The 19,476-nt window shown below is 35.5% G+C and overlaps 1 protein-coding gene across 1 annotated transcript in view; it reads left to right on the top strand.

Moving 5' to 3' along the window:
• The window catches only part of LOC105327719 (kinesin-like protein KIF13A), an 89,287-nt gene that overhangs the window by 56,483 nt on the left and 13,328 nt on the right, over positions 1-19,476 (top strand). Inside the window, exons 14-26 of the mRNA XM_034455056.2 lie at positions 8,396-8,532; positions 12,762-12,871; positions 13,947-14,090; positions 14,466-14,640; positions 14,787-14,949; positions 15,273-15,443; positions 16,179-16,325; positions 17,061-17,192; positions 17,294-17,470; positions 17,664-17,818; positions 17,965-18,097; positions 18,479-18,722; positions 19,100-19,282. Of these exons, the coding sequence (XP_034310947.2) occupies positions 8,396-8,532; positions 12,762-12,871; positions 13,947-14,090; positions 14,466-14,640; positions 14,787-14,949; positions 15,273-15,443; positions 16,179-16,325; positions 17,061-17,192; positions 17,294-17,470; positions 17,664-17,818; positions 17,965-18,097; positions 18,479-18,722; positions 19,100-19,282 (2,071 nt within the window). The remainder of the gene's footprint in view (positions 1-8,395; positions 8,533-12,761; positions 12,872-13,946; positions 14,091-14,465; positions 14,641-14,786; positions 14,950-15,272; positions 15,444-16,178; positions 16,326-17,060; positions 17,193-17,293; positions 17,471-17,663; positions 17,819-17,964; positions 18,098-18,478; positions 18,723-19,099; positions 19,283-19,476) is intronic.

Below are 19,476 nucleotides of genomic sequence, written 5' to 3'. Positions count from 1 at the left end.
GAATATATAAGTCCATCAACAAAAAAAATCAATTTCTTGTTAAAGCATCAAAGTCATTTGGAGCACCGTAGAAAAGCAATGAGCACTAGCTGTTAGTATTGTCAAACTCCAGTGTCAATATTCCAGGATTTGATGTTTGATAGCCAGTTTTGCTGTCTTTACCAGAAGTATCTAACCATGCAGGAAGCTTTGGGGTAGATTTAACGCGTAATTAAAGCCCGATGTGACGGACATGTTGGGAAACATTACAAGCTCTTCGCTCAATTTCTTTCCACTGTCAGGAAGGCATAATGTTCAAACAGGAAATTGATGTAATTAACCAATCATATAACTGGAACTTTTAAAAAATGTGCCATTTCTTTTTATTTTTTAATGAAAAATAATACTCCACATATTAATGGATGAGAAATTAGCTCCAATGCACGCATGAATGAATATTCTTGGATACTGTGAGTTAAGTTTTGATGGAGTATAGGCTGAAGCTTTGAAAAGTAGGAGCATGTGTTCCCTGGTGCAAGTGGGACCTCCACAGAGGCCCTCTAGCCTGAAGCTGAAATGTTGTTATGAACCGCTAAATCCACTGAAAGTACCCAGTGGCAGAAAGGTTTGTGTTCTGTTTTTGCAAGCTCATACATGTATTATGACAGTGTTTTTGCAGCTGAAGTAAGGCAACACTAAAAAATATACACATAATTATATATAAAACTTGATGAAAAAAGGAGTCATTTAAAACTAAAAGTTTATTATTTATCTTCATTCAAATCATGTTTTACATATGGGTTTTGTTTACACATATTGTTGACTCTTGCATGAATGAACTTTCGTTCAAATACACCACCAGGTGACGTCACATTTTAGGAAAGCGTATTCAATAAATGTAAAATTTGTAAGAAATCGGCTTGGTGCAAGGGCATGCAATAAAAATTCACTCACAATTTCAATATTTGATTAAACAAAAGAGTAAGATGAATAATAAAATCTTTGTGTATTAATTAAATCCTAAACAAAAATCTACTGTAATCAGAAATTACACAAACATATAATGGCTTTTGTATTTTCCCTGCATTTCTTGTCAAAATTTATGAATAAAAATCTTCCTGATTGAGTTATTGACATTTGTGCACTACTATTATCAATTTTTGAAATTTTAGGAGTCAAATGAATTCACTATGCTTTAAAATAAAGTAATTTGTATGCCCTTGCACCAGAGCTGTTTATCTGCTGTTGTCTACATTGTACTTTTCTGAGTTGTAAAGGATGATGACGTCATAGTATGGTTCAAATCCTACTTTTAGCACCTAGCTGATATTCTATGTCATATCCTTTGACAAGGCACTAGATCTGAATTATCCAAGTCAACCTGCTGAAAATGGATACTTGCTAAGTTTACTTCTTGTTTTCCTGTTCAGACTTACGTAAAAAAAAAATTCGGTCAGTCATTTAAAATGACTATTTATTATAATATGAGGATTGATATTTGAAATTCATGTCTTTTCCAGACAATTTTAACAACATTTCAATATTGACAATTTTTAAACCAAGGTTGTTTTCAAAAAGTGTACATTATTTGACTAAGTATAAGATTGCTCAATGATTCTGGGACCTGCTTTAGCATCACAAAAATGGAACATATATCCCATGCCTTATGATACAGCTTAACACATTCAATGTATGAAATGTTCAATCATTGAAGGCATGTTTTGCTGAAAATTGATCAATTGCAATAGGAAAACACCATTAAAGTTAGGAGCAGGCCTGCAAATGGAGATAACAGTGATTTATTTATTGTTTTCTACGTAACAGTTATTGCTTACAAGATAGCCATCTTGGTACAATGTTCTACCATAGTTCTGTGTTTTGGGGGCTTTACAGTGTTGAATGGACAGAGGGAGATTGATTGGGGTGTCATCTATCACAGAGGAAAAGTAATCTCCTAGATGGAAATAAAATCTAACAACATATATGGAGGTCCACCAGGGTGAATTATTTGTCAGAGAGAGAGAGAGCCAAGGGAATTCTGGGCTCATATGAAGCATGAAAAGGGAAAAGTCCTGATCAAACTCTAATGTTCTCATGAAGGAAACCAAAGTTCGCAATATTCACTGTGAATTATATCTAATGTATCTCACCATTTGTAATATCCTAACAAAATTAAGGCTATAGTATTAAAAAATAAAAATAAAACAGAACAAATTACACTTGCTACTGCGTGCATGCAATCATGATTTCTATCGAAGTTTGGGGGCTCTGAGTGTGTAATTTTATCTTTATTAATTTCAAAGTTTGTACCTGCGGTGTTGTTCTATTTCTGTACTCGTCTGACTACCAGAGCTGGGGCTTGTTGATTGTTCCCAGAGCTAGGACCAGTGGCCCTGCTGTGGGAAAGTGTTTTCATGTAAGCATTGTTTGCAGTTCTGCAAATGGATGTTTACCAAGCTTTTATTGATAATTGATTCAAATTTTTGTAGACTTTTTTTTTTTAACCTTATCCAATATGGATATGCTTGCAAAGTGGATAAAAAGTTTAGACCAATACAACTTTTTTTGTCCTGTTATTATTACTGATTGATGATATAGATACGCAATTAGTTGTTCATGGTGAACAATTGTAGTTTTTTGATGTGTTAAACATGTTAGTTCAGTGGTGTTACTTTGGTTTTTTTGTCGGAGCTGAAAAGTTGTAAAACTTCAATTTGTAAAACCGAATGGATTTTTTATTTTTAAATTTTAACAGTTTTTGACTTTTTAAGGGAGAGAAAATTTCACTGAAATTTAATTAACGTTGCTTGGTCCTTAGTTTTTTTTTTTGAGTAGGAGGATGTTTATTGTTGTGTACTTGTAATTGATCTGTACAGGGAAAAAATGGACTTAACCAGATTGATTTCTTTCGATGGCTCCCATTGGTTATTGTCTCCCAGTGTTGCCAGGCACAGATTACTAACTTTATCAGAATAGTATATTGAGCCCCTGTTACCAAGTAAAAATAGGGTCAAGGTAGCATCGATGTGATATAAATCCATAATCAGATTCAACATGCTTTCATTATCATGTAATCAATTAAAATGTGAGGAAAGTCAATTTTAGGAAACAAATTTAATTAGCAGGATATTTGATTGACATATTACAAAATTTAACTTCCAGTAATAAGTACATTTTATTAAAGATTTTGTGTTTCGTTCGTAATGAAATTTAAAAGACAAAAAGCAGATCAATTGAAATACGTACTAGAATATTAAGCTTTTTTTTTTAATGTGTGAGAAAAACTACTGAGTCCTCAAATTTTTTTAGACAGACCAAAATACTTTTAAAATTCTTCAAATTAAATTAATGTCAACTTTATAAATGAATTAACTCAAAGAACACTGTATGTTTATACTTAAAATTTAGATATCTGTCAGTCCTCATAAATGATGATAAATGTTATGTTCCTTTTTTTCATTTACTATATGTACATGTATGATTTATGCTGAACCTCTGACAATTTGTCTATAATAATAATATTAAATCTATAATATATATATACCTCATGTATAAATATATTGATGGTGCAAATGCGACAATTTGAATTGAATAATTCATGCACTTCACAAAATTTTTTATCTTTTGTTTTTATATTATCCGATATTTAAGTTTAAAAGTTAAGGAAACTTAAAAAATATTGCACTTTATAAATAACAATAGACGGAGTGAGAAAATTACTGGGAAAGGGGCTAAAATATCTAGTTTTATTAATAAGTTCTTTATTATACTTGCATACTGATAATATCAACCACAGGCCTCATGGGCCATAATGTATCTAACAGACATAAATAATGGCAGGATAAGTCTTTCTTGTTAGCCATGCGTAAGTCTTGAGCATCAGGTTTCCTTGTCCCCCGTGATACTGTAACACAATACTACCCTTGATAAATATCATAGACACTGAGTCATTTTTACCATAAAGTTGAAAAAGTACAGTCAATCTGAGAACGCTGAGTGAGAGAATTCAGGAAGAGCACGGAAGTTCAGCTCAGATCATCCTTAAAATCCACCTCTGAATTCTGTGAACATCTCAAATTTTGTTAAATTGTTCTCATTGTGATTGTGGATTTCAAAATCATAAGACTGCAGGTAACAAACTTTGATGATGGTATTATTGTTCAAACAGCCCACTTGTTATCAACAACTTTTCATATTATTAGTAAATGACTTTTGACACCTATTTGTATCTATGCATGTTTCAAAGCAAATTCTGGCGTAGCTGTGATCTGATATTATTAGCCAAAGAAACTTAATAAGTTAATTCATTTACCAGCTTTCATGGTCAAATGATAACATATGTCCACTCTGACATAGTGTATCAATAAGGACATATCCCATCTGATATTGGAGATATGGTATATTACTTTTTTTAAACCAATGAATTAAAAATACATGTATAACTTTTCAAGGTTGTTCTCGCTGTTCAATGTCAGTGCAAAGAGAGGAAGAGAATATATGTTCCTAACAAAGGGATTTACTGTCTACATGTATTTATAACTATCCCATGTTAAAGTATAGGAATGCAAATACTAAATTCCGCGATCCCACTGTTTTTTTATCAAATCGTGAGAATATTAAATCTCAAATGCAGAACTTTTATCCTCATTTCTTATAGTTTTTAACTCCCAAAAATTAATGGCGAGATTTTAAAATCCGTGAAGGGTGCTTCTTGCGATTTTACACGGATATTAATTCCTTGTGTTTAATTAGGAATGTACAGTACACAGCAAGAATAAAAATGGATTTGAATTATTAGATTCTTCTTTTAAATAAACATACCTTGAAATGGAAGCAGCACCAGAGCTGAATTTGCATGGGCGAATATGATAGATTTAGTTGATAGATACAAACTCACTGTGGTCTTCAAAGTCAACAGCTGAAGAGAATTTATCATATCTATATATAACATAATCTCCTTTTCACACCAATGTTAATCCGTAGGATATCATGTCACGTAGGTATCTAAAAATGTACAATCTGTTGATTTATCTTCTCACAGACAAGAAGCAAAAACTTGAGAGTTATTTTATAACAATTATATTTTTAACAATATACACAAAGAAATAATACACCAGATATTGACTTTTTGAGCGACTTCTTCTGTGTATTTTGAGTTGTATCAGTGGTGTATCATTCTTCTAGAGCCTTTAAACTGTTGACTTAATGCATTCTGACAGTCTAGGAAAGGTTAGAACTTGAAAGGGTCAATTGATCCTGGACGTGCCCCAGAAGTGTTACTTACTTACTTACTGCCCGTGACGCCTTTGGCGTATAGGGCAGTAACGAGGGCTCTCCATCCCTGTCTGTCACTGGCTAGCTTCTGGAGAGTGCCCCAGCTTCTCTGATGCTCTTTCATCTCGGCTTCCACTGTTCGCCGCCAGGTAACTTTTGGTCTCCCTCTCTTCCTTTTTCCTTCTGGTGTCCAGAAGAGGGCTGTCTTTATGATGGATTCAGGGTCCCTTCTGAGTATGTGGCCAATCCAGGTCCATCGTCTCCTGGTGATGATGGTGGCCATATCCTCCTGATCGCATCTGCTGAGAAGGTCCTGATTTGAGATGGTATTTGGCCAAAATACTTTTAGGATTCTTCTCAGGGACTTGGTGTGGAAAGTTGACAGTTTGTTAAGGTCGTTCTCTGTCATTCTCCAGCACTCTGAACCGTACAGAAGAATTGGTATGATGCAGCTTTTGTACAGTTTGAGCTTTGTCCTGTTGGTATACTGGCTGGATTTCCACACAGCTTGCAAGTTCTTAAATGCTGCTCTGGCTTTTGCTAGTCTCTGCTGAATGTCCCTGTCTGCTCCACCATCTGTTGTGACACTACTCCCTAAATAGGTAAAGTTGTTTGTAAATGGAAGGATGTGATTGTCCATTTTAATTCCCTGTGGGTTATTCACATTTAGGGTCATGACTTCAGTTTTCTTGGCATTGATCTTCAGTCCAATATTTCCAGCAAATTCGTGGAGCCTATGTGTTTTGTCTTGGATGTGCTGATGGGAGTGGGAAAACAGGACAATATCATCGGCAAAGTCCAAGTCTTCAAGTGTTGTGAACGTTCCCCATCTGATGCCTCTTGGGATGTCTGATGTTGTGTTCCTCATGACCCAGTCGATGGCTATGATGAAGAGCGTTGATGACATTACACAACCTTGGCGAACTCCAGTTTTGACATCAAACTCGATGCTTGAATTTCCAACTTTGCATCTGAAGTTGACGTAGAAACTCTTGATGATGTCTATAAGATGTTGGGGGATGCCGTACGAACGCACAATTCTCCAGAGACTGTTTCTATGAATGCTGTCGAAGGCCTTTTCAAAATCGATGAAGTTCAGATAAAGTTGTCGCTGCCATTCCGTACACTGTTCAATGATGTTTCTCAGTGTGAATATTTGGTCGATACATCCTCGCCCTGGTCTGAACCCTGCTTGTTCTTTCCGTAGTTTGACATCTATGGCTTTGGATATTCTTCTGATGATAATTTTAGCCATGATTTTACTTGGAATGGAGAGAAGTGTTATTCCACGCCAGTTATTACAGTCATTTAAATTTCCTTTTTTTGGTATTTTAATGATGACTCCGTGATTCCATTGATCTGGTATGGTCTTACTTTCCCAGATTTCTTTGTAGGTTGGTTGGAGGATGGTAGCTGTAAGGATTGGGTCCGTTTTGAACAGCTCAGCATTTAGATTGTCACTCCCAGGAGATTTTCCGTTTTTTAAACACTGTATGGCCGATGTAATTTCTGGAACGTCTGGTGGATTGATGTTGATATTCAACTCTGATTCGGGTTCACTGATTTCAGGTTCATGGATCGGAGGTGGTCTGTTTAAGATCTCCTTAAAATGTTCTGTCCATCGTTCCTCCATTTCATTCTCTGATGTTATCAGCTTTCCTTGTTTGTCTTTGATGGGAAGGTTTGGTGATGGTCTGTTTTTCCCACATATTACTTTTGTTATTTTGTATAGATTTCCTTGTTCCCCTTTGTTGGCTGCCTCTTCTGCTTTTGTTGCTAAAGCATCTATGTATGCTCTTCTATCTGTACGTACAGCTTTTTTCACTTGTTTCTGTATTTCACTGTAATCTTGTTGATGTTTCTCCTTAAGTCTCAGTGATTTGGCTTCAAGTATTTTCTTTTTGGTGCATTTTCTTGTTTCAATCATTTTCCAAGTGTTAGGTGTTATCCATTCTTTGTTCTTTTGTTTTGGTTTGTAGCCAATGCACTTTTCGCTAGCTTCAGTGTAGATGTTACAAATTTCCTTCCATTTTTCATCAACCGATGTTGTCTTGTTTTCTGATTGTAGGTTCTGTAGAATGCTAAACTTATTTTTGAGTGTGATGTTGAACTCATGCCTTGTCTTGATATCTCTGAGTTTGTCCACATCAAATCTCTTCCTTGTTGTTAGCTTTCCTTGTGTGTTGCGCAGTTTTAGTTTGATAGATGCTGTTACCAGGTGGTGATCACTACCAACATCAGCGCCTCTCTTAACCCTCACATCAAGCAATGATCTCCTCCATTTACCATTTATCATGATGTGGTCAATTTGGTTTTGATCTCTCACATTTGGTGAGAGCCATGTCAACTTATGAATGTCTCGGTGGGGGAATAGAGTTCCTCCGATCACATAGTTGTTGGTGGTACAAAACTCTGCAAGCTTATGCCCATTCTCATTCATGATACCGCAACCATGGTGCCCCATTGCTCTATTGTAGAGTTCATTATCTGCTCCTACTTTAGCATTCATATCTCCCATGATGATCTTGATATCATGGTCTGGCGTGTTGTCTAGTTCTCTTTGCAGTTGTTCGTAAAAAGCATCTTTGTCTTCTTCATCAGCATCATTAGTAGGTGCATAACACTGGAAAACCGTAGTGTTGACCTGCTTTCCTCTAAGTCTCACCAACATCAATCTGCTGCTAACTGGTTTCCATTCCATCAAGAATTTTTCTACTCCTTTCTTGAGTATAACTGCCACCCCTTCATGGTGATGTCCATCTTCTCGGCCAGAATACAATAGAGTTTCACCTGTTGTTGTTCGCATTCTTCCCGAATTGACCCATCTGCTCTCACTGACTCCCAGCACATGTAAGTTGTATTTCCCCAGAAGTGTACTTGGCATTTTATATACTGGTTTCGAGTTTTCTTGTGTTTCAGGGTAACAATATTCAAATGATACGCCTGATTCAACAGACTGCACTCTTGTTACTGTAGGCAATTTTCGTACAGCACCAGACTTTAAGTTTTCTTGTTTATTCCACACGAGGGATTGAAAAATTATACCCTTATTTCAAGTAAAAACCGTATAAAACAACAGCTTGCATGCAGTCATAGAAAGTACTTTGATATACATAACAAGTGAATTTTCTGTGGATTTCAGGACCACACTTTGGTTGGACAGCAAGATGCAGACGTACAGCAAGATATCCAGTTGTCCGGATTGGGAATCATGCCAGAACATTGTGTGGTGGATATCGAAAATGGAGATGTCTGGCTAACTCCAATAGATGGTGCCAGGTAAGTAGTCACCCTACAGTGTGGGATCACAAACTGAGTAACAGTTTCTAGTAAAATTATTTTAAGTCCCTATGAAAGAAAGCTGTCACTGATCTATAAATTCTTGCATGAAGTATCTTCATTATTTTTTTATTTTTTTTTAAAATCTAAACTTGTGAAATGGGCTAATAGTTATTTAACCTTGTGGTTCACACACATCTATAGCTGCCAGTTGTCTGCTTCTTCCGTATTGTCCTGAAGAAGTAGTCTAACCAGATAAGTCTCAACTTGCTTAAGAATCTATTCTTTCACATCATTTATTACTTTAATAAATGTCCCTTTTAATTTCATCTTTTTGAACAAGAGGACCACATCACTCACCTGAACAACAGTTCCTTGTAAAATCTATTTCATAGCATATGTTATTTCTATTCTAAACATTGAACCTCTTTCTGGGGCCCCAGTGTTGGTCCAAGGGTTGGCTTTATCAATTTAGAATCTACACTATTTGAGGATGTTTAACATAGAAATGCATAGGAAAAATGTTCAAAAATCTTCTCAAGAACCACTGCACCAGAAATGCCAATATTTACACAAAAGGTTGTATATATAGTGAAGATTCTAAATTGTAAAAATCATGACCCCGGACCAAAACTGGGGCCCAAGGCGTGGTTCAAAGTTTTACATAGAAATGCTATTGTGTAAATATTGGCATTTCTGGTGCAGTGGTTCTTGAAAAGAAGATTTTTAAAAATTCTTCCTATGTATTTCTATGTTAAACTTTGAACCCTGCCTGGGGCCTCAGTTTTATTCCAGGTATCACGATTTAGAATGTTCACTATATATACTAGATTTTGTGTAGATATTGGCATTTCTGAAGCAGTGGTTCTTGAGAAGATTTTTAAAGACACGCACCCTATATTCACTATTTCGCGATTATCTCCCTTTGAAAAAGGGTTACACCCTATATTTTAACAATTTAGAATCATCTCCCCATAAGGATTCTTTGTTACAAGTTTGGTTAACATTGGCCCAGTGGATTTTGAGAAGAAGTAAAAAATTTGAAAAGTTTACAGACAGACAGATGGACGGACAAACAATGGACAACGGGTGATCAAAAAAGGTCACTTGAACCTTCGGTTCAGGTGGGCTAAAAAGGTATGGTCTCCTAGTCAACAGGCAAGTGACACATTCACCAGAGGTTGTTCAATTTAAACCAGCAGCCTTTTGATAACCAATTACTTCCTTTTTACCACCGAGTCACATATAATTTTCACATTTAAAAAACTCCACATTTGATGTGGAGCAATTCAAATATAAATACTACAGAGACTACTGTAGAAGCACATATTTTTGTTGGGTCAAAATTTCATTGTTTTTAAACCAAATAAAATTTCATTGGCATTTAATTTCATCCTATTGTAATCTCTTTGTAATCATTAATACCTGGGTTAAAAATTCGTCATGGATTTAATTTCGTTGATTTATACTCCCAACGAAAATAACGAAATTAAATCATCAACTAATATTTCTGCTTCTACAGTATTTTAAGCATTACATTGCTAACATTTATTGGTTAGAAAATAGAATTGTCATTGGAACATGAAAAGTCCTTTGACCAGAAGAAGCATTGAATTTCTTAATAGATTTCTAAAAACAAAAGTGGAAGTCCCTAATTCTAACAATTTACAGCGATTATTATTTGATATTATCTTCAGGAATTCTACAATCTCTAGAATTGATTACTCTATCTGATGGTGAAATGGTTAGATTATTATTTTGTCAAAAATTGTTATTAAAAGATTATTTTGTCAAAGAAATTATAGAGAAAATAGCTGCTCCACAAATCAAGCAAATGGCACTTGAATTAAGAATCAAGATGTCAAAAAAAGGAATACAGAAACACTAAAGAAAATTTTTCTTCCAGCATCTTACACCTTTTGTTGAGGAATAATCAGGTTATGTAGATGATTTCCATTCAAATCAGATTGCTGCTAAAGAAACTTAAGAGATGTTATAAGAGGGCAAGCTAATAATGTATTCCAATCACAAATCTGCGTTCCGGCCCTGAATAGTTATAGACCTGATGTGGACAAAATGTTTGTGAGCCTTTAAAACATGAGATTACTGCCATTATTGCATTTCACGAGGCTGATTAGGTAGAGCCTTAAAAAGTCCAAGTGATAAGTGTATAGGCTGGGTAATCAATGGTTCAGTGTGGCTGAGAGTCTAGCAAGATGCTCGCCGATCACGTTAATGGCTTGTTTTTCTCGTCTCTTTCTTTGGAGACCAACATCTGGAAGGAAAGAGAAACTACAAAACATTAACAAAAAACCACAAGAAATGTTGACTTCAAATGGTATGAGAAACCCTTCATTGCTGTATTGAGGAGCTTCCTGTGTAGTTGAAAATGTGAAAGCCTTTGATCAAAATGTATCATGGCTGCTAAGAGACAGTGCTAATGTAAATGTGTTTTATTAAAAGCATATAACCTTTGAAGGTTATCATATACTGGTATGTCTTATTTCCATGAGAATATCATATAAAATGGGTGACTTGTTCAATAACAAAATGTCACTAATTTATACAGTTAAACCCATTTAGTACGAACACGGATAGAGCAAATTCTCAGATATAGTGAAGTTTTTTTTAAGTCCCCAGTAAAATTCTTAACAAATCTTTGCAAAATTTTACGGTTATAGCGAATTCGGATATAAAGAATTTATGGATATAGCGAACTGATTTTGAGTCACGTAGAGGTGAATAATAATGAAATTTAACACTTTTATAACAATTTTTTTTTTCAGTTTAAAAACATTTGCACCTCCATTTAACATAACAAGGATTTACATAGAAATATATAGAGTAAATCTTTAAAAATCTTGTTCTCAGAAACTAATCAGCCAGGAAAGCTGACACTTGTGTGGAAGCATCCTCAGGCAGTTTAAATTCAAAGTTGTGAAAATCATGACCTGGGGGGGGGGGGGGGGACACAATCAGGGGTGTCAAATTTTTACATAGGAATATATAGAGTAAATCTTTAAAAATCTTCCTTTCCGTAACCAATCAGCCAGGAAAGCTGAAACTTATGTGTAAATATCCTTAGGGAGTGTAGATTCAATTGTGTGATGGGGTCACAAGGTGTGGAGGGGGGACAAACTTTTACATAGGAATATATAGAAAAAAATCTTTAAGAAATCATAGTCTGAAATACCATTAGATTAGGAAAGCTTGAACTTAAGTGGAAGCTACTTCAGATAGTGTAGATTATAATTCGTGAATTCAAAAACAAAATCTTGAGAAGTAGGATGGGGCCACATTGGAGATCCAATTGTACAAAGAAAAACATTTTAATTATTTGAAAAAAAACCTGAAATGTTATCACATATGGTTTTACTTGCCTATTGCTGATTCTTTAAAATGGTTTAGACTCTGGCCCCTGTACAATTCTTGGGCCTCACAAGGGGTTCAGAGTTTGATGTAGGTTTATATGCCATATATAAACAATTGTTTAGGATCTTTTTTAGAAATGCAATGCTCAACATGTGATATGACTATAAAATCATGTTAGAAAAGGGACTTGATTATGAACATAATAATATCCAGGAGGAAAATGGATTTTTATTCATACAGGAACGACATGTATTATATATAGATATTAGCTGATTTTATCATGTCTATTGTTGCTCAGGTGAGCAATGTGGCTCATGGGCCTCTTGTTTTTATTCAGATTGGATTTATACAGAATTATGAAGATGGGTTTTTCTCTGTTGGGCACAAAATGAAGCAAAGTGTCATTAAAATGTTGTTGAGATCAGAAGGCAATTGGCAGAGACATTTCAAGCCATGGCACTTTGGATAAATCTATAGTGTACATGTACTATTAAAGTGTTCAGGTCACATTTTAACTATACGAGGAATACCATCAAAAAGATGTTTACATGTTCGTTATAAAAATTCTTCTATTTCTCACACCATAATCTACAATGTACTAAAATTGTAATCGAATCAACTGTGTCAAAAATTATAACCTTACAATGGAATCTTGTGATTAAGATGTTTACATGTACAAAATTTAAATTCTTATTCTCCTAAATCTATGGCGTACTTTTGGATGATCAAATATTTTCGGAGTCCTGTCTGTAAGACTTTCATATGTACAAAAAATTAATTTTTAAATTATTTCTCTCTCTCTCTCTCTCTCTCTCTCTCTCTCTAATTCTCACACTCCAAAGTCTGTGTACTTGTAGAACTTGTGTGAACGGCTCTACCATTCATCAGAAGACAAAGGTGAAGAACGGAGACCGAATCCTCTGGGGAAACAACCATTTCTTCCGGATAAATTGTCCCAAGCAGAACAGTAAGATTCCCCTCACTGCTCTCTTTTTGTCTCTGTCCCTACAGGCAGATCCAGAATCAATGAATATCAGCTGCTTGCCATTCTAGAAATGAAAAAATCAAATCCGCATTGGCATTTAATTGTTAGTTTGAGTCAGATTTATTCAGTCAGTTCACTCCTAAAATCTGTGGCTACGTGCAATCAATCAGACAATTACTGTTATTCTGAGCGTGAAGATGACTTGTGCAATTAAAATTATGAATTAATGTTTACATATAGTTATAGTACAATCATCATCAAACATACTTTAATTAACTTAATTATGAGATGATTTAGGAAAGACAAGTATGAACACCATTAATGATTTCCAGTCCAGTTTTTGTTATCTTGATAATTTTAAGTTTTTAAAGCAACCTAAATTTGTTGGAAAATCAGTATTGTTATTTTTATATTTTGATATTTGTGATATCCTTATGTGAATTTTGACCATTTAGGCAATAGTGTATGTAAACATGCAGGTGATACCATAGATATGGTAATTTTGGCAATGATGTAACTTTCGCTTTTTTCACAATCACTATATAGCATCGCAAAATATTAAACACACAGAAATTATATCCGTTATTGTTTGCTGTAAGAAACTTTTTAAATCACAAAAAAATAACTGACGCAAATTTTTAAAAAAGTTATATAATCTTCCAATTTTTGCAAATTTTGTAACACCCACAAAAAAAGGATATACAGTAGGTTTTCTCTGGGTGGAACAAATGCTGAATGAAAACAAACCTTTGCTAGAATATGCTGTATGAATTAGAAATCAAAGACATTAACTACATGTATAAAACAACTGTAACAACCTCAGTAAAATGTAAACAGTTATCTATGTATGTAATTTGATTAGTAATAAACACATATCGTCATCTGGTTGATTGTAAAAAATCTCATGAAATCAATGCAACTGCATGCTTATAGGGAAACAGTTTTAAAATCTGACAATGTACTGTTCGGTGACTCAATATTTATGAATTCTGTATAGAAATATATATGAAACAAGATGAAGGAGAGCTTCTTGATAATGACCTTGACCTATTTTCAGGTCCCCAGTCACAGCCCGCTGAGCTGGACCAGACCATTGACTATAACTTTGCTCAGCAGGAGCTGATGATGAATGAGTACTCCAATGACCCCATACAGGAGGCCATCTGTGACCTAGAGAAGCAGTACGAGGAGGATAAACAGGGTAAGGAGCCAGAGGGATGTACATCTACATCTACACAGGGAGAGGGTGCTCTAATTGTTACAGAACTTGTGCCCTAGCTATCCCAATTGTAAATCAGTACATAGAAAATATGTTAAAATCAAATAAAAAAAATCTACATCCTCTAAAACAGACTTTATGGTTAAAATAATGTCCATAAGATCTTTATTTTTGGTTAATATTTTGTTTGGAAGTCAATGAAATAAGAGTACTCAGTATAGTGATACTTTATCATTCAGAGTTACTGTACATGTAGCGCAATCAATGAGGATTTCGTAGGTACTCTTCATAAACAGACATAAACTTCAGTGTATTGTGAAAGTCTTCTGAAATTATTTTTTTTTCATACATTTGCAGAGGCTTTGGAGAAACAGAGGCAAGAATATGAACAGAGAATGCAGTTACTAAGAAACCAGATTATGTCCCCGGGAACCCCCAGTAATCCTTTCCTCAACTTCAACAGCTTTACCCCGCCTGGTTCTGGTTCCCAGAATACACTGCAGAGGAAGTACCAAAAGTGGGCTGAAAAGAGGTACAAAACGAAAGGCGTTTTATTTTGTGTTTGAATAATTAATGTAGAGAAAAAAGGATTTGGGTTTTGTTTAGTTAAATGATGATGTTAGAAGCAGTTTCTTCTAAGAATGTGGTCATGATGACGACACCATACTTTTATTGTAGGAAGAGTAACCTTAAGAACAGCCTACAGGTGCTGAGGGAGGAGGTATTGAAGGCCAAAGCTCTAGTCAGGGAGGCAAACGATCTGTCCCAGGAAATGGGCAAGAAAACTGAATTCCAGGTCACTCTGCAAATTCCAGCCAACAGCCTCAGTCCCAACCGCAGGGTATGTTCTATGTCCTAAGACATGTTACAGATATAATGGGGAATCAATTAAGATGTTAGACAAGAATCACAGGAATGGAAGGAAAGAAGCCGGTCTTGTGCTTTGATGCGTACATCTTTTGTTATGCAATAACCATTATGGGCTTGCAAATAACTTTGTATCATAAAGATAGCATTATATTGATATATGTACTTTTGCCAGTTAAGAAGACAGCATAAAAGACAATACCCCAAAAAACTAGATCAAGAAATATTTTATCTGAAATCAGAATTGCATCATTCTGCTCCAACTGCCTTACTGATTACTTTTATCTTCTATTACAGAAAGGCAATGGCTTTGTTAGTGAACCAGCCATTTTAGTGAAGAGAAAGAGTCGCCCTAATCAAATTTGGTCAATGGAAAAGCTGGAGAACAAAATTATTGACATGAGGGAAATGTATGAGGAGCGGAAATCCTCGGGACAGCCCATGATGGTAGAAGACACTGACTCCTGGGTTTGTCGTTGTTGCATGGCTTTTGCTGACCTTTTGACCTCTGTGAAAACATGTGACAGATTTTAAGGACAAAATTACATGTAAAATAGATGTGTGCCAGAACATTCATGGCAATAATTGCTCATGTTAAAGAAAGAGATGTGGAGCTTTCTTGTATTAAGAGATAATTCTGTCTTCATTGGAGGTCAAGGTTATACACTTAATTTTGCAGTTTTAGTGTTTTTTAAATAGTTTGTCATCTGATGATAGCAAACGTTATATAAACAACAGGTAACACATTTTGATTACACTTGCTTGCATTAAAAAATACAAAGTTATGAAATTGATATAGATATTGAGAAGCAATTCATACTTGTGCATGTATGTCATTGATAAAAGAATTTTGTTTAATTCACAAAAATTGCAATTAAATTTTACCATTTTCACTTCTAGCTTAATCTGCATGTAGAAATGTAGGCCAGATAGTTTAGAATTACAAAAAGCTTTTGTTTGCTGCTTTCTGCAGCTTGATGGCTGAAAGAAAAATATGGTTTGCTTTTTTTGTTTTTGTACAAATTTTAATTACATTCCATTATCCTAAGTACAAATGAAAATCCTACTTGGAAAAATTTTGTGGAATTGATATCCTTCAAAAAGTACATTTGAATAGAATCCATAGTATTATGAAGAAGCAGAATAGAATCGCTTGAAATATTTTTACTTCTGCTTAACAGCGGTCATTTATATACTTAACAGGATGACAAGCCGCTCGTGAAGGGTGACCCTTTCTACGAGTCCCAGGAGAATCATAACTTGATAGGAGTAGCCAACATCTTCCTGGAATGCCTATTTCATGATGTTACTCTGGACTACCATGTGCCAATTATAAGCCAGCAGGGGGAGGTAATTGATTTTTAAAGGTTTATATTTGGTATGGTCAAATATCTGCCCCCAATTTTAATCAATTTTTAAAAAGTGTCGTATAAAAATCAAATATTTATGAATCGTTGTACAGAGGATGCCTATCACTTTAATCTTGATTTTAGCCATCATTGCTTATTCGCTGCTTATCTATGACGTCACCTAATTGACCTAATTCCCGCAATTTTGCAAACAAATGAAAATATTGTCATTTTTTCTTTATACGTGTATTTTGCATTCGGAAGTATAGAGCGCAGGTCTACTCAAGTACATTTTAACAAATGTTTTTCTTCATATAATTTTACGAATCGTAGTAGAAAATGGTACTTGAGCAAGCCTGTGCTCGCTGTTTCCCAGTTGAAGAAAAGTCGGAAAACACCCGTTTTTTGCTACAAAACATCAAGTTATCAAAAAAAAGACAATCTTCATGACGTCATTTCTACATTACGATGTCACTGTGGTGATAAACTTTTACACGCTTATTTTTAATATGATTTCAGCTATCTTCCAACTTATTTTTAAAGTTCTTCAAAAACCTTTAATTTTGGGGGCGAAAAATGCATAATACCGCATATAGTCCTTTAAAATTACCCTCCTACCTCTTGTGTATATGGTAATAGGAAATACATATCAGTATTTTAAAATAATTAATAGCCTCAGTGTACAATATTGTTGAAGTGTGGTGAAATCATTGCTTTTGGTATTTCGGGATTGCAGATTGCTGGAAAGTTGCACATCCAGATCTCTAAGTTGGGTGGATCTTTTCTGGAGCGTTATGGCGACACGACAAACGAGGACATTGAGGACACTGATCCAGCCGTGTCCAGGGGAACTCCAATGATTGTCAGGGTATGTCTCAAATGTCACTGTCAACGGGGATATTTACTTGTTTTATTGATTAAGCAAACTGAATTATTTCACAAATTATAACCATATTTATTTCATTTTAGTTGACGATCCTCTCGGCTAAAGGCCTCCCCTCTTCCATGTCCAACTTTGTGTTCTGTCAGTACACGTTCTGGGGTCAGGAGGATTCTGTGGTAGTCCCTCCCCAAATCAACCCAGACATGGTGGAGCGCCAGAACTCTACAGGTGACACAGTGATGGTCAAATTCCAGCACAAAAAGGTGAGGGTAGTGCAAACAGACATTTGTATGATGCACTTGCTTGTAAAAAAAATAATAAAACATAGATATTTTTAATAAACTGGTGAATTTTCTGACAGGTGCAAGATTGATAGGTTTTGCTTTTCTGGTGTATCTTGAGCAAAGGCTTTCATGTAATTTTGGATTTTTGTACATGTTATTTTTTTTCCTAAAGGATTTCAAAATCAGTTTAACTGAGGAGTTTATTGAGAACTGTCAGGATGGGGCCCTGTCTATAGAAGTTTGGGGGCATAGGGTCACCTCAACTGGCAACAATGAGACAGACATTGCCAAGACGGTCAAAGCCAAAACCCGCTCCCTGACTGAAAGGTAACCAACTTTGTTCCTGATAACTATGATAGTGAATTGTGCCATGTATTAAAGAAAACTGATCATAAGGTGATGAATTCTGTGATTTTAAGTTTGTGTTGTGTTCTGAAAACGCAAAGTTGAGATGTGAGGGGGTGATTTTGTAGATGGAATGAAGTTAAAAGGAAGATGGAGCTGTGGGTGGAGATAGACGAGCTGAACCATCAGGGGGAGTGGTCAGCGGTGGAGGTCCAGTCCAAGCCAGACGTCCCCTCTGCTGGGGTGTTCCAATTACAGCAGGTTAGTCTGATGAAGGGATTCCTTGATTAGCTCATAATAATAAATAGCTCAACTTCTTTAACTCTCTGTTTTACACTCTGCCATTTTTATGTATACCAGTTTTCATCTGTGATTACAGTATGTGTGATATATACTATATAATACTGTGGAATCATTTAAATTTGTGGAGGCCAACTTTTGTTTGCATATGATAACACATGAAGATCTTAATTCATTACTTGTTGGGGATGTTATTTGATAAATGAAAGGTACTCTAAAATCCCAGTGCACCAAAATGGGGCCACCATCATTTTAATGATTCCAATGTACTGAGTATATTATGGCAAGATCATTGATTGAACAACAAATACAACATTGACAGAGCACAAACTTTGTTTGCAGGGTCATTCTCATAGAATTAAGGTGCAAGTGAAGACGGTCACAGAGTCTGGGACCTTACCTCTGATACCAGACACCATCACTTCCATCTCTGTGGGGGGTATCACCAACCGTAGCAAACTACAGAAGGGGCTGGACAGCTACCAGGAGGACGACCTGACCGGGCTCAGAGAGAGGTGGTCCGATGCACTGGCCAAGCGTACAAAATACCTCAATGAACAAATACAGAACCTTATCAACAAACCAGGTAATAGAATACCCCAATGAACAAATACAGAACCTTATCAACAAACCAGGTAACATTTCTGATACAAGAATGTAGAGTGCATAAGTAGTACATGCAAACTATTCCTGAAGTGTATCAGAAACTTAATATAAGATATAATGAATACCGGTACCTTTGGTAACAAATCAAAAATCCCAGGCAATTCCTCTATAAATGCCTGTTTTATTGTAAATGGATTTCTGTGTCATAGATCATGTTTTTCTCTATTAATTCTATATGTACTGAAACTTATAGTACGTATATATACATGTATTTATAACTATATTTAAAATATTTGAAGAACTGATGCCTCTGTAAGCAAAATAAGTTGACCATCGTTGATCTTCTTTATTTTGCAGACAAGACTGAGGCTGACTCTGAGCGAGAAAGGGCACTGTTAGACCAGTGGGTGTGTCTGACAGAGGAAAGGAATGCCGTGATGGTCCCTGCCCCAGGGAGCGGTATCCCAGGGGCACCAGCCGATGGTGAGTCGGCCCCGAACATGGAGAGACACACGCCTGTTTTGTTCTTGGATCTCAATGGTGAGTGTTTTCAGTGTTTGTATAAAATACATATACAGGAACACGTGTATGAATGCTAAAAAAACCAACACTATAACATATCAGTCATGAGATTGCAAAATATATTTTTTTTTATATATTCTGGTTATTTCATTTATGTTTGATTCAGTGTGCTCTTACATGTATCTTTGCACTTCTAATGATAATCCTCTTTG

Source organism: Magallana gigas, chromosome 5 (genome assembly GCF_963853765.1).
Source record: "Magallana gigas chromosome 5, xbMagGiga1.1, whole genome shotgun sequence".
NCBI lineage: Eukaryota > Metazoa > Mollusca > Bivalvia > Ostreida > Ostreidae > Magallana > Magallana gigas.
This window is presented reverse-complemented; position numbering and strand designations above follow the sequence as displayed.